The sequence below is a fragment of the Poecilia latipinna genome, unplaced genomic scaffold, assembly GCF_001443285.1.
Source record: "Poecilia latipinna isolate Pla-1442-1.1 unplaced genomic scaffold, P_latipinna-1.0 Scaffold1296, whole genome shotgun sequence".
NCBI lineage: Eukaryota > Metazoa > Chordata > Actinopteri > Cyprinodontiformes > Poeciliidae > Poecilia > Poecilia latipinna.
Window position 1 is genome coordinate 38,434 of NW_015113912.1, and position 16,480 is coordinate 54,913.

General features: G+C 37.5%; 1 protein-coding gene across 1 annotated transcript in view; it reads right to left on the reverse strand.

Annotated features, from left to right (window-relative positions):
* The window catches only part of sh3bp5b (SH3-domain binding protein 5b (BTK-associated)), a 29,521-nt gene that overhangs the window by 7,116 nt on the left and 5,925 nt on the right, over positions 1–16,480 (reverse strand). The window contains exons 4-7 of the mRNA XM_015055123.1: positions 4,964–5,128; positions 4,604–4,734; positions 1,503–1,545; positions 994–1,213 (exon numbers count right to left, since the gene is read on the reverse strand). Of these exons, the coding sequence (XP_014910609.1) occupies positions 994–1,213; positions 1,503–1,545; positions 4,604–4,734; positions 4,964–5,128 (559 nt within the window). The remainder of the gene's footprint in view (positions 1–993; positions 1,214–1,502; positions 1,546–4,603; positions 4,735–4,963; positions 5,129–16,480) is intronic.

Genomic DNA, 16,480 nt, shown 5'->3' on the forward strand with positions numbered 1-16,480 from the left:
CGAGGAAAGGACTTCAGGGGGTATTCACGCCCCTCCAAACCCCCCCCCCCCCGAGGCGACGCTATGTGGAGTGGAGTGTAAAACTCTCTACATGTACCTCGTTATGTGCGAGAGGTGAAGGAGCGTGAGTTGCGCTGCACTGTATGGGAAAACATAATCGGCACATCGCCCCCTCCAGACGGGGTTTTGGCGCCCCCTCTGGTGCTGCGCCCCTATGCGTTGCATACGCTGCATACCCACTTTTTGCACTTCTGCTTCAGATAATAAAAACATCTCAAATAAAGCTCAGAGGCTGCTTGGATGAACTTCAGCTGAAATATTCTAAAGAAAATGATGAAGAAAAATAGAAAAACATGAATTCTTTAAAAAAAAAAAAGTTATTTTTCTATGGTAAAATTGGTTTCTGACAATTAAAGTTAATTAAAGTTTAATACCAGAATTCATTTTGCAGTGTTTACCATCAACTGTTAATCACTTGGTTACTGTTACTACTGTGTCACTGGCTTTTCTCATGTTCTGTAATTTCTCTTGAGACATAAATGAACTTCTACCAACTTTAGCATCAACAGAGATTTCAGTGGAGTCCCTGGGGAATATATTGTATTACAATACGACTGTGTTCAGAAAATGTGTTCTGTGTGTTCTTTAAGCTGCTTTTCTTCATTAACCTCTCCTGCTTTTGCTTTCGACAGTTATCAGTTGTTAAAGGAATGACAACAAGGTCTTTAAAAAGGCAGAACTGCTGGCTGTGATAAGAACATCCCTCCTGTTCACGCATGAAACAGATTTAGGCTTTTAATCTCACAGTAAAACATCTCTACAAATCAAATTTCTGTAGTGTGCACATTTTTTTGTAATTGTTCAACTGAACACAGTTAGGTTTGACATAAAACAGCAAGTACTCACAGGACAGGGAAACCTTAATGCTTTTAAAAGTTCATCAAACATTTCTCTGAAGCTGAACGAACCAGAGAAACCCGACTCTGAACTCACTGGATATTCCATCCGACTCCATCTTGAAGCTGGAGACGTCGTCCCCAGAACTGCTGTCCCCCTCGGCGCCGACTCCCGGTCTGCGCGGCCCGATAGTGGAGCTCCGGCGGCGCTCGTGGATTTCATCAGAGATCATCTCCAGGTTCTTCAGAGCTGTCCTGTACTCTCCTTTGGCCTGAGACAGTTTGGCTTGTCGCTCATCCACGGTTTTCTTCAGGTTCTGGAGGAGAAAAGAGGAGCAAACTGAAAAGTGATGCTACAAGATGTAAAGGTACATTTTGGTTTAGCATGAACTGTGCTGAGAGCAGAATTAAGGAGCTTTGGAGCTTTGATTAAGATGTCTGAGGAGAAAATTTTGTGTTTGAAAGAAATTAAATATTACAGAAGTGCTTTCTGGAAGTTCAATGTTGGACACATTTAAACTAGTCAACATTTCAGGAAAAATAATTGAATCCAGTAAAATCATCATCCAAAGTTGAATCAGTAAGAGTTTAACAGTCATGACGTACCTCCAGCTGAAGGTAGTACTTCGCCTTCATCTCAAAGTACGGCCTGTGGAGGAGAGGTCAGAGGAGAGGAGATTAGAAGGGGGTGAAAAAACACAGTACAGAGCAGAACCCACATCATCACCATGGCAACCTGCTGGAGGAGAAGGAGATAAAGGCATTGTGATGTTGAATGAGCAGGCAATGCAAAACAAATTAACACCCTGCCAAGGCAACGCACAGCAAGGCGGCAGCTTCTGATGCAGATAGACTGGATCCAAGAAGAAAACATCCAAATTATGCTTTACCTCTCAGAAAATATATGAGTAAAATAAGTTAAATATGAAAAAATCTAAAACGTTTTTATCTTAAAGAGAATTTGTTGAGTTTCCACATTGTCTACCTTATTTAGCAATGGCTCAGCAATAAACCATTTTTTGTTCTTTTCAGAGAATATTTATATTTTCTTTATTTAAATATTAATTCTGAATTATGGAATACATTGGTGAATGTTCAGCAAGAATTGTATACCAAAAATGGTATTAGCATCATATGTCATATCATATTAGCATATTATTTTCTACATTTAGCATCATATGCTTCAGAGTTTTTGAAACCAAGAATCCAACAGCATGCTTTATAAATTACTGCACTGTGCTTTGATGCATTAAAAGCTAACTGTAAAGTGGGATACTAGTGAGATTTTGGCAACTTATATCAATTAGGTCCTAAAATTTATATTCATCAGGTATTGGATTTGGTTGCTTCAAGTCTGGATTTTTATGCACTGCTGCTAAACTCTCTCAAAACTCTCATTTTCAAACAAACAAACATAGTTTCTCCTCTGACTATTGTCAAATAGAGATCTTTACATTTCCTCTGCTTGTCCAGACATGCCCTGCCTGCCTCGGCTCATACACCCTCCTCCTCACTCTAAGCTGTGAGATGAAGATAGAGGACATGACAGAGGATCTTACGCAACATCTCAGGTTGAATCAGGATCAGTTTTGAAGATGCTGAAAGAGTTTCAGGCCTTACAGCCTATAGTGTTGTAGCTGCAGAATGAAAAGCTAAATTTTAGCAGGCAAAAACATTGTGTGCTGGAACTAGACTGGTACTTTTACATTTTAGTGTATTTAAATTTAGAATGAAATGTAAAATTTGAGTTCAACATGAAACCGCTTCACTAAAACAAAATCTGTATAAATGTGTCCTGGTTTCCAGTGAACAATAAAATTTGTTCTGATGGAACTGGTTCCTCGTACTTTTCTGAAAAACTTCACACACTAATGAGATTTTTTATGCTTTCACATTTTCTATCATGTGATTCTGCAGTTCCGCTGCAACTTGTGACTGCGCCACATTTAGCCAGACTTCCCCTTTTTAAACACCTGTTTAAAATCACCTGACTGCTTTCTGTGGGGTTGAGTAAAACAAGGTTTTACCATTTTTAGATGAACCACTTTCCTCTGAAAAGAGAAGCACAATATCACCTCGACGCAAAAATAGAAAACTGAAATATCTCGCACCTGGTTCGGTTTTGTCACACTACCTGTCATTAAGCTGTTTTATAGGGACAGATGGACAGAAGAGAGAACATTATAAACTGATGCAGCTATGCTGAAATACAGTTCTCGGGTTTTCAGCAGAACATTTGGCTGAAATCAACATCAAGCAGTCAGCCATGCAGTGACAGTCTGCTTGGAGGCCCTGCAGCTCGCCGCCATGCTGTGTCCACATGCTGGACCAGCAAAGGACAAGCTGTCAGAGCACATCCAGGCGAGATGCAGCTGAAAATACCACCGTGAAAAACCAGAACTCACACAAAATATGCATGTATATGTAAAATCCATTTTTACAAGTCCTTTATGTAGTTTATCAACATGTTACCATGACCAGTGGCAATTTTAGCATCAGAAATTCATGAATTTATGACAATGTTTGAATTTATAAGAAATGACCACACTATTGAAACTTTTAAACACAATGTCTCAGATGTTCAGTTAAATGGAGATAAATCAACATCAAAGGGTAACAAGTATGTACTGTTGTATTTTAGGTGTGTGTTTATCTGCTTTTATCGCTGCCAGCCGCTACTAACTGCCTGGTGGGTTAATGTGAAATTTTATCTTCAGAATGTTCTGGTTTGTCTGTTTTATTGTGTCTAAATTCTTGGACTTCTAGAACTGTAACCACATATCTCATTCTACTCAGCAGCATTTCTAAAAACAACATGCATTTATTTCTGAAACTGTTTGGCAAGTTCTACTTTCTCGAAAACATCAGTACAGCAGATTACGACAGAAGTTCCAGCAAGCCTTCATAATAAAAGCGTTAAATATAAATTTACTAGATTTCTAACATAAAGCAAAATACATGCTCAATCCAATTAATATAGATCAAAACATCTTTTTTGGACTTTTTCTCTTGTAAAAACCCAAGAGGTTGGTACAACATAAAACTAAAAAAGACTATTTATCATAACAAGAATGGCAATGATTACAGTTTTGCTGCTGCTTTCACTTCTAATGAATAAAACTGAGCAGGTATAAACAATGGATGGATGAAATCAGACAACAATTTTTGGTAACACTTTATTTGAAGGGGGGTGAATAAGATTGTCATGACACTGTCATAACACCTGTCATGAACATGAATAAGCCTTCATGAATATTTATGACTGTTGTCATAAAGCGTCATTCGGTAAATTATGACACTTTTAATACAAAGTTGACATTTTTGAAAATGTCTTTGTTATGACAACTTGACATTAACCAAGAAATCATTACTGATATAAATTTGTTATAAAAGCATTACTGATTGCACTTTAAAAACTAGATAACTTTATGTTATTAAAGGTAAAGTTTAAACAGTAGTGATTTTTTTATGACTACATTTCTGACAATATTAAGGTATTGGTGTGTACTTTGTTACAGAATTCTAGGTTTAATAATTCAATGATTTAATTCTGCATGACTTGCAAAATAAAAAATATAGAAAAGAAAGAACATCTGGTTCCCTTTTAAATTTAAAAGGGTTGAAGCTTAGGTCTTGTTAAAAGTTGCAGCAACAGAATTATGACTGATCTAATTTAATGTCCCAAAGCTGCAGATCAATGCTCTTACTTGGACTTGCTGATGGTTCGTTTCAGTTTCTTCTCCAGTTGCTTCATGCGGCTGATGGCTGCCGTGTACTTCGCCGCCGTCTCCTTGTGCAAAAGCTCACTTCTCGTCTTGGTGTGCTCTGCCTCCATCACCTGGAAGAACCAATGGCTATTCACCTCTGCTTCGTATTTGTTAAACAAATTATTACACTGTGGATTATGCTGTGTGTTTTAGTTAAAAAATTTAATTATTTACAAGTTAGACCCATGAGTTTGTCCATTAAGTGTCCCCAAATGGATGAATTCATGGAAGACTTGTTCAATGCTCAACCAAAATCTAAAACCAAGACAATTTCCTTTCAGAATAAAAGCCTCTGCTCACCCGCTGTGTGGCGTGGTTCAGCATCTCCTGCCAAGCGGAGTCGAACTGCCGGTTGTCTTCCTCCAGGAGCCTCTGCTCAGCCAGGGAGATGGTTTCCTTCGCTGCTCGCAGAACCTCGGTGGCTCGGTTGAAGTCCTGCGTGGCTTTCTGGGCCTCCAGCTGGGCCTTTTGGACAAATGAGAAGAAATCTGATATATTTCTGCCTTTTTAAATCAGACCTTTTTTCGACCTAAAGCAAACTGTGCAGTTTATAGCGTCAACACATCTTAGATAGTAAACTTTTAAAAGTAATGTATAATGCATCCTTGAACAGGTTAGGATAGGTTTATGAGCTATACAAAATATGTTCACTATATTTTTTGCACAAAATGAACTTCAGATTATAGTCTGCTCAGTTTTGCCTCCTTTCAAAATGAGGTTTGTTTTAGGGCCTCTTGTCACTTTAAATCCAGATAAGCTGCTGCTGGCCACGCCTCCCAAAAATATTTACAAACACACATAAAAATGGCAGCAAATAGATGCACAATTAACAACCTTACATCTTTGGAAAGCAAAAGTGGAGCCTCCTGCACAACCCAGAAGAACACAGCAACTGGTTTTGGAATGGTAAGAAACAACAAAACACATGTCTTTCCAAACAAGACTGAAGAGAGAGAAAACCAGCTGACCAAACACACTGAAACTCAGCTTGGGTTGTTAGGTGACAAGTTAGGTTCCACTGGGGTTGCTAGGTAACGGATGGACTTCCTGGAGTAGCTAGATGAGAGCCAGTTCTTGCTGATTTGTGACATTTCATTCAGGAGGTTTTTGACACACAAACATTAACTTATTGCCAAAAATAAGTGACTTAGAGACCCAAATGAAAGTACAAAAATTTGAATTTTGCATAATAGGTCTCCTTTAAAACAGCTACAGAGTCCAGAGTCATTCAGCAACAAAGTTTTATTTCATGTCATCGCTACAAAATTCAGTTTGATTTAATTTGTTTACAAATACCCAACAAATGTCATCTCAAGATACTTAAGATGACAAGCAGTTCCAATTCAAATCCAGAAATATGAAACCAGATTAATCCAATCAATCCTACAGACAGATTCAAATTCAACTGCAAACAATTCAGTTTGACTCTGGTTATAACACAGTTACAGTCCGTTCTCAATGTTAATTGTTAAAAGGTTAGCAGATAGCATCGAGACTCTGACTTTGCAGCTTGTGGCGATATCAGCTTTACGCCATCTGTATGAACACACAGTGACTTTACACACAACACTAACCACCCAGTGAATAACTTCCTCAATCACGAAGGACTGCTGTCTAACAGTTTACTTAGACTTCTTTACAAAACAAACTTTAAAGCACTCTGTAGACATTATTGAGCCTAGAAACATTAAATGTGCAGAAAGAAGCACGTGATATTAAATACAACAAACAAAAATTGCTCAATCACAAAGCTATTTGTTGCATTGCTCAAATGTTTTGTTGCATAATACACCACTGACTTCGCCTTCGTGTTTCATGTGAAGCTTTAATGCCATGTTTCTCAGCTGCAGCAACAAATACGACACAAACAAGATGTCTGACACACTCCCAGACTGGAGCCTTGTCAGTTACATCACACGGGTGGAGAAGGTTTCACGTGGATGTGTAAGAATCAATTCATGTCTCTGGTGAAAGTGCATAGAAAAAAAGTATAATGTTCATAAATTACATCATAGAAAATAGTGTTTTTAAATGCAGGCACACAAATTAGCACTAAACTGTGTTTTATGTTAGAAGTTTAAAGGAAACAACAAAAGCAGTTGTGATAATAAATCAACACTATGCTGCAACTTTTTGAACAAAAAACCACAAACATTCCAAACTTCTAAAATATGTAATGTACAGTAAAGATATTTATTTCTGGTTAATATGTTGAATAATGATGACAACCTTGCCTTTAACTCGCCATAAGAAGTCTGAATTATGACTTTATTCAAGAAAAAAAGCACAAGCTGAACATGCTGTATCTGCAGATATGAAGAAAGTACATGATATTAATGTGCTGAATCATCACTGATGAGCTGCCAGTTTATCTGACTTAGAAAAAAAAAGTTTGAGTTGAGTTTACTCTGCAAGAACATTTTTATTTCATTAAAAGCAAAAATTATTATCTGTGGTGGATTTGTGAGCAAAGCATGCAGGTGTGAAAATCTTGGTGAATATTGAGTCAGATAATGACTCCGCTGACCCTGAATGTGGACTCTGCTGTATATGAAGACTTGTAAACAAAATTAGACCAGCAGGTCATACAGTTATTTAGCTGCTTTGGTCTGAAAAGCAGAAAACAGTAACAGACCTCTACAATGTTGCAGCAATCTTATAGAAACATCTCCAGATCAAACTATTCCAAGCCCATACTTTATTTTTTTATTGTTCTGTTTACTTGACTCTGATGTGGTCACATGAAAACTGATTTCCAAGAATATTTCCTTTGCCAATAGTTTACGTCCAGACAGTCCGAGCCTCCCATCAGCGCAGCCAGCTGAACTCTGCAGACAGGTTGACATCACCACATGCTCACTGTAATTTCATTATCTACAGACATCGTCACGCCAGCGCAGCAAGAGCCAAACAACTCCTGCCTTGTTGCAGTCATGGACCAAGCTTTGTTTTCCACCCAGAACCACAAGTTACACAACTCCATGAGACTGGGCCACTGTTCTCATTCCCAAGTTTAAGTGTATATCCACTGCTGCATTGTGGTTAGTAACGCCTGGCTGCAGATAGATTTAAAGAGGATTAGGGGCAGATGCTGACATAAAGATGTCTGAGATAATAAAGCATTGCATAAAAAGTAATAGTCACTTGTTTCAGTACCACCGTTTCCTTTAATATGAAAACTTTGCCTCACATATTTGACTGTATTGCATCTACTGCAAGCAATAAGAACCTCAAGAGAGACAACTGGGTATAAAAAAACCAAGATGGGTAGCTAATATAATAGGCCAAAATACCCAACCAACAGAGCCTGTCTGAAAAGATGAGTCACTACCTGCATAATAAAAACTTTCATGTTCAAGTCCAAAAAAAAAAACAGATGAGAAGATAAGGAGTAGATTAAGTTTTTAGCTTTTATTTGCAGACGAAATATGTGGTTCCTGTAAAATCTGTTTTATTACTTTCCAAATTCTGATTTACTTTTTCTCCAATTTCTACTTTCTTTTCCCCATTCTAACCATTTTTATTCACCCACAAAGTCTCAGAATGGGGTGAATAACAAAGAATTCAACAAGTCAGCAGCCAAAAGAGTTCCACATATTCTGTTATTCAACATCCATGTCTCCACTGAAGCCCATAATTATTAGCCTCTTGTGTTCTGGCAGCTTAAATAAAACAGGAGCAAGAACAGAACCATGTGGAACACCAAGATTCGCATCACTAGTCAATTTGATCTGCTGCTTTCCTTCGTTAAAATTTTAATTACTGGAATTTAATGATTTTCTGAATATGACTGTCAAAACTTGCCTTACACTGAATTAAACCTGAATGACTTGCAACAAGAATGAATAGTTTCAGTTAATTAGATTGAACTGAGAGCTCTTAAATTTAATCAATACTACTTTTTGTTGTATTTTGTTCACCTCAGTTCCATTGATTTGTGAAACGTTAAAGCTTTGAAGTTTTTAGTTGGCTTCAAATAACATAATTAGCACACTAATTTTCTTTTGAGTTCTGTAGCTGTAATGTTTGTTTATTCTCAATCACCTTCCTGTCAAAGTTTATATGAATGGTGTCAAAGCAATGTTAGAAAAATCTGAGAACTGAAGTCCTCTTCATCAATAATAGAGCTAAAAGAAACGGTCTTCTTTTCCCCTTCTTCCTCCTCCTCTGCTGTCACGTTGCCCACAATAAACCCATCTTTCATGTGTTGACACCAATCCCACCCTCTGCCTCCCTCATTCTGTCAGCACAGACATGAAACACTCTGCTGCTTTTGCTGTAGGAAAAAAAATAAAACAGCAGATGTAATGCCATCAGTAAACATGCTCCAAATAAACAAATTATCTATGAAAAATATATTTTTTCAACTTGTTTTGACCCTTTGTGTTGTAACCCAATGAAACTTTGTTCCCACTTTTTGTTGATTGCGTTTCAAGCCCATTCGATTTGCGACGTTATTTTCCTACACTCTCTGCAACAAATAAAACCATTTACTTTTTTGTTCCGCCTCATCGTCTTCGCCCTACTTCTCTCAGCAGCATCAACAAGGCAGCCACAGGCAAGAGAAACATCAATGCTGTCACCATGCAGCAAGTGTTCAAAGACCCCACTCACTAAGTGGGACAGTGAAGAATAAGAAAATGAAAGAGGAAGCAGTAAATGAGAGAAAACAAAAAGAAGGAAAACTTTGCACAGGCACAACTAAGAATATGACCCATTTTTTCCACAATTTAAGATTAAAACAACTCTTGTGACGAGCAGGCAAACTCTGTATTCCTTCTGTTTTACTGTGCCAACATGGATGAGTAAAATGTGTCTAAACATGCATAAATAGACCAAATGCACATAAATTCATACAAAGGATGACATTCTCAAACATTTGTCATGTTCCTTTAACTTCAGTGAGGCTTTAAATTTAAAACAAATATTGCTACTTCCTTTTAAGCTCCACTTAGTCTACAAATGTGTTGTTACCAGAGTAGCTGGGTTCTCCATTTAAAACAGCGCATTACTGTTTCAAACTGTGATACTTTGTGACACAAATATCTCGTTTTTTTTTCAGTGCTGGAGTTTATTCTAATGCTAATTGTACTTTATGTTTGAGGTTTTTTCACCCACCTGTAAAATTCTGCATATTTTACTTCTTCCATTAATTCACAGTTTGTTACAGTATTCTTTCTACTGACTGTTTTTTTTTCTTTCAATGTGCATCTTCTTCCACCACCATTTCCTTTCTATATCACATTTACTTTTTATCCTTGACTTCCAATATCCATTATTTATTTTTGCTTTGATGAAATGAAATAAACTCACACTTCCAAAATAATGTTCACATGCAAGACTGAATAATGTATATATGTGGTGCTACTTGTTTTCAGAAACCGCATATCAACTGATCTGAACACAGACACAAACATTCATAGTTATAAAATGCATCAGCGTGGTGAGAGAAACATATTTTAGAGATTGCAGCATCTTGACAATTACATGCAATCAAATCTAATGATTTGATTGCATGTACTCACACGAGGCTGGCTGACACTACACATAATTTCTGTCATGTTGTACCTTTTTTATTGGCCTAAAAATCTAGGAGGACAGTAGGACATAATCATCTATAATGGCTGTCGATAAAAAAAGATTTTCAGGGAACTGAGTTTTCTCATCATAACACATTTTTCTTTTGACTGCCACATGATTTCCATAAAAGGAGAACCAATACTAGCGCAGACATCTTGATGCACCACTTTGCACAGCTGAACTCAGAATTGTTAAATCAAGTAAACTGAGTAAATATATCAGAACAAATAAACATGTTTGTCTTAAATAATCAGGACAACCAGGGCTGATAGAGTACTGGAGTACAGGAGAGGACACTTGTTTCCAAAGTGGCCTGAACTGGCCCATTTCATGGTAAATTTGATTATCCTCATCTGTGTCCTCAATCGAATGTGGGAATTTATTTACACCGAAGCGTCAGCGCAACAAGAGAAAACTGTGCCCAACACATCAGCTGAGATCCGAAGCTAAAAGTACCGTCACTCTGCACTTCAAACTTCTCGCTAAATCATTTCAGCTTGTGTGTTTATTCCAATGAACAAAACCTGATAAAACCACCTCTGGCCTAGCTGGTCTGAGCGCGCTCCGAGAAGGAAACTACTACTCGATTCAGCAGCAGGGAGCGCCGCCTCTGCTTTTGATGTCCACTTCACGCTCTTTAAACTGCAAATTAACACAGATATATGTTGGAGCTCAGAGGTGGGAAAAGTTCAAAGGAAAACATTAAGGCAATTGTATTAAAACACAGCAGAAAACCACAGAATCACCATAATAATGAGACCAAAAGGGCTGCAACAAAACAATGGATGCCGGCAGCGAGTTTGGTGAAAATAAAATTAATTCCCCCCACAGTTTGACAGCTTTAGGGATGCTGCAGAAACACTGATGCTCTACTACACAAACACCATGCTAATGCACCATCCCAGGAGGTCAATGGAGGAGCAGATGGCTGTGATCTTCAGCCTTGTCGGCCTCCATCCCACCAACTCCTAAGTCTCTCCATCATTTCATCCATCTTTCCATCCCTTCCTTTGTTCAACTCCATCCATCATTACCCTCCTGTGCATTGGCACTGCCAGAAAATGCTTAACTCCAGCAGAGAAGGGATGATGATAAACAGGGGGAAGAGGAATGAAGGATAAAAAATGAAATGAGACAAAGGATGATGATATATGCAGAGAAAAAATGGTTACCATGTAGGAGTTCATCATTAAGGTTTACTGTCTCTCTTATGTAAGAAATTGATAAAAAAAAACACTCTTTAATGCATGAATCCATCAAACAACACCCATGCAGCCTTTTATTCTTCAATCAAAAATGGGCAGTTTTACTAAAACAATATTAAAGTCAAGATGGTTAAACCTTCAAGCTATAAACACAATGTGCATTCAGAAATGCGACACTATAAATGTGCTTACATTTAAATGAATTAGAATCAAGTCATTTATTATTCTCTGTTCATAAAACCAACTATATTTATGTACTCCAATATTTGTGTAAGTGGTATATATAGAAATGTTTTGCTGTTTTTATGAATTATTAAGAGAACTAATGTTTCCTCTCTGAAATTAAATCTTTACTTTAAGCTCATTTAGGATTACAGTAACCATGTCCATTTGCTAGATGCCGGAATAACGAAAAATCTTTAATCCTTGAGATTCAGGAGTTTACGCATATTGTACAAATACGGTGGTATTTGTTCAAATTGCTTTTTAAAACCATATGATATTTTGAGTTTACATCCATAAGCTTCTCTCAATAGTTGGCAAGAATTTTGGCCCATTCCTTCAGACATAACCGGTGTAACTGGGTCAAGTTACTCTCGCACACACACACACACACACACACACACACACACACACTTCTCCAGCTCTGAATATAAATTATCTAAGGAGCAGAGATCAGGGTTCATTGAAGGCAACTTCAAAACTATTGCCCTCAGCTTCTTTGTAAGTATCTAGGTGTTATGCTTTGGGCCACAGTCCAACATATCTCAGCACAAATTTCACATCCTGTCTGTTGCTTCAACATTTCCACTCACCAATTTTCTTTTTACAAGGCACCTTGGTTTTGATTACATACCAGAGAATAAAATGCAAAAAACAAACATTTGCACTTTGGCAAATGACAAAATGAAAATGAAGAGTTTAATTACACACTAAAAGAATCCGAACATGAGCGTGGACTGGAAACAAACAAAAGTAGGAATCAGTGAATCGTAGTATGTCGTTTCAAGCTTCACTAAATCGTATATCTGCTGAGATCTTCTCTGATCTGTGGATCCCCAGCCTCTAAAACTGACAGGCCAAGGTGCAGACGACATAATGAAAAATAAAAAGGTTTTTTATCAAATTTGATATGGATGGGTTTTCATTAGATTTGCATGTCTGTTGACACTTTTCTAGACTGACAGATGTCTTCCAAATGATTCTCCAATCCCAGATTTGCACATTCCCATCCTAAGCCAAGTTTCTCTGACAAGATATCAACAAAACCTGCAGACTCACAGTGTGAGGCAGCACGACTGAGTGGGTGGCTGATTTCAATTGGTAAGATTCATGAAGCGTGGTTGAGTCATTCTCTGCCAGAAAATCGGATCCTCCAAAATACAGAATATCAGCAGATTCACTGCATCTCTGTTCAATTTTAAAGCAGGAAGATAAACAGCAAGACAAGGAGGTTTGACTTTAAAATGTGACACCAACACAATATAGAGAGAATAAAACCAGAGAGAAAGCTACATAATTTACATTTTCCTGGATGTTCAAAATCAGTGTGCTTAAATTTGGAACTTTGCATCTTAGAATTTGCAGCAAGAAATTTATGTTTGGCTAATGTCCGTCCTAAAGTGACTTGTAAGAACTGAACTGGAATACCAAGTCCCATACATATTTCAGTACATTTAAAAAACAAGTCCAACTCTACTGAATGTTTAAACTGAGATTGAGCAGACTCAGCAACACACACACCAACTCAGCAAACCTAAGTTCTGCCACCCTGACCCAGTTTCATGATGATTAATCAAGTTACCTATAAGTGCACACACACTCCTCCCCTTTGGACAATCTCAGTAACCTTCATCAACGTAATCAAGTGGAAGAGATTGAGTTCAAAAGCAGTTTTCTTAATATGAAGGGACAGTGCAGTTGTCTGAAAAGGTCATGAAATTGATTTATGGAAAATGTATTAGCTCAGCCCAAATTGTCAAAAAACAAGAAAAGTTGTCCTTGATATAGAATAGAGAGCACAGAACTCTGCATGGCAGCCAAATTTCTGACTATAAACAGTTACTGCGACAGTTTATGGTCTTTCTCAAACTAAGAAAAAAAAATCAGGGGTTTTCCTAACAAAGAAGTTCCAGTGTTTTGCCTCTAATGGGTTCTGTACAAGAATTTGCTTGGTTTTCTTCAGGTCATTTTAGAGCCTCATTAGTACATCAATAAAAATGTTGTTTGTATTTGATTTTCCTTCTGTTATATTATGAATTTTTAATCATCAATATGCAAGGAAAGAAATTAGCTACATAAACTTTTATTAATGTCAGCACTCCAGCCATTTGATGTCATTAACATAACCTACTGCTACATCACAAGGAAAGGTGCTTATGGATTCATCACAGCTGTAACCAAAACTCGATCTGCACAGAAATGAAAATTTGATAGCCAATATGAATACTGCTGTTTATGACAGTATTTATTGATGCATATTACTTCCTACACAGTGTAAACACAACCACACCACTTATATTACTTCACTATGTCAGTGAAACACCCATAATGCCCTGCTGCATTGCTGTCACATTATTGACAAACACCACATGGCCAACCCCCTTCAGTGGTGAACGCTGTGCTTTTCTTTTCTCCTGTAAGACATTTGACTGACAAACCAACCGACCAGGTCATGTCTGCACATTTACAGTTAACAATAGTCACCCCACTGTTGCCAGTTCAGCAACTTTCTTGATATATTAAGCAACGTTTCAGACAAAAAAACTGGTATTGGCCAAAATCGGAATCATTAAGTTAGGCTTTTTAAAAGATCGGTAATTGACCAGAAAACAGCAATCGGTGCACCCCTGCTGAAAATGCCACAGTAACAAAAAACAAGTAAGAAAAAAAATCACACATCATACAAACAGTTTTGAATACATTTAAATTATTGATTGATCAGCAACTGTATTGTACAGTGCTGCCTGTTTTATTGGGTCCTTTTAAAGTCTGTGGAAACTTGCTATAAATAAACTTTAACTTAATTGAAAGAGCAAAACACACTCAGTGACAAGTTCTTTTTTCATATTCACCCTGCTAAGCAAACAAGTGCATTTAATTGTCTAAATGAACAAAGAAGCTTCTTTGCTTTGGATTAAACTTAAAAAAGCTCTGGGGGTATTCGAAAGGAAAACGTTTTTCTGCATAATGATTTGTACAAGATGTAACTGTCACATGGCCCAGAAATCTGATAATATTCAACCCCCTCACGCCATTTTTATCTTTTATCTAGAATCAAGGTCGGCTGGCACCACCACCGTCACTACGTGGGTGGAGACTGTCATGCATCTGTAGATGCAGTTATTTAGCTTCTTAATAACTAAAGTGGGGGAAACATTATAACACCAAGTATGTGAGCATTAGCCAAAGATGGAGATGGGGCAAAGTTGAAATTACATTAAAGAGGAACTGAGACAACAGAGGGAGAAAGGAGAAAACAAACAAGGGTAAAAGGAAAAAAAAGGAAATGAATGTTAAAGACCAGCAATATAGGAAGGAAATATCTCAAATCCTCAAAAAACCAGGAAGAACAGGTGATAGAAAAAAGGAGAAATGGGTTAAGAGAGATATAAAATTAGCACAATTTAAACAAATCAGGTTAGTCAAACCTTTGGTTCCAACCCAATTTGTGATCAACAGCACAACAAAATGTTCATAAAACAGCAGCTGCTGTCACTGAACCTCTGAGTCTAGAAACAAAGCTGATAAATAGAACCGAAAACATCAGATTAAAAGTCACTGAAGTGTGACTTTTAATCCTAACAATGGCAACCATGAAGTCAGAGAACTTTGTTTTTACGGGTTAAAAAGAGGCGTGAAGGCAAAAACAGAGGGAAGTTCATTTGCCTCATCACTTCACAGAGACTCTTTCATCACTGCCTGCATTTCAGCACACAACTGAAAATGACCCTTCATAATCAGAATGCTTATGTAGCTCCATGTGAGACCATGGATACTCCTGATAAAAGATCAAAAGAAAATGTTATTGGAGAGGAGAACTAAGCTGCACACCAACACCTTTAAAAGCTGGATGAGCTGCTGCAGCTGCATGGCGTCTTATCGAGAAATGCAGGAGGTTTCTTCCCTTTTATCTATACACACTGAAAAGGGAAGTAAGACTTTGTTTAAAATGATCTGTTCAGCCCCGTCACAGCGTGAGTGCGGAGTATCGTTTTAACCCATTACAATGAAGGATGAGTTTTCAGTTCAGCAAGAAACAACTGAAGGACAGAGGCTAGAGGAGAGATGAATGAGCCAAGACTGGCCTTCGGGTGGAGTGTTTGACAGGAAATTGGGAAACAGGGTGTGAACTCTTCAACTCAACTAAAGGGAGCACTCCCCAAAGAATTATCTAATTTCTTTGTATTTTTCTGAAAACTGTTTTATAACACCATCACATTATATACCTAAAAATGCTCAATTACTTTTACTAGATGAATATGTATACATGATGTATGACACTTGACATTTGGTGAAAAAACATTGAATTATATGACAAAATGAAACGTTTGCATCATCACTGAATTACCTGGTTCTACAACAACAATGCAGCTGCTAGAGTTAGTTCATCTATAACATGAACACACAATCTACTCCACACTTTGTAAGAGTTTTCCTTACAAACGGAGAGAAGGCTGTTATTTAAATGAGCTTTAAAATATGACATTCGAGGTACAGAGTGCATATCTGAGGCTCTTATTGTGCAGGTTTAACTGAAATGTTTCAGTTCCTCTGCTGTACTGATGCTTTTGACAAACACAAAACATTTTCTAGACAACTTAACATAGTATGCATTATTATTACTATTATTATTAGTAGTAGTATGTCACTTTTGTTAAGCGCTAGAAAACCTTTGAATGCAAATAAGTCAAATAAATCTGACAAGCTCATAAGGTAATCAGACAAATTGGATCATTATCAATGGCAGCATTAAGTTGCCCAGCATTAGCTGCAGACAGAGCAAGTGGAGGCAGTAGGTCAAGGCTGAGGG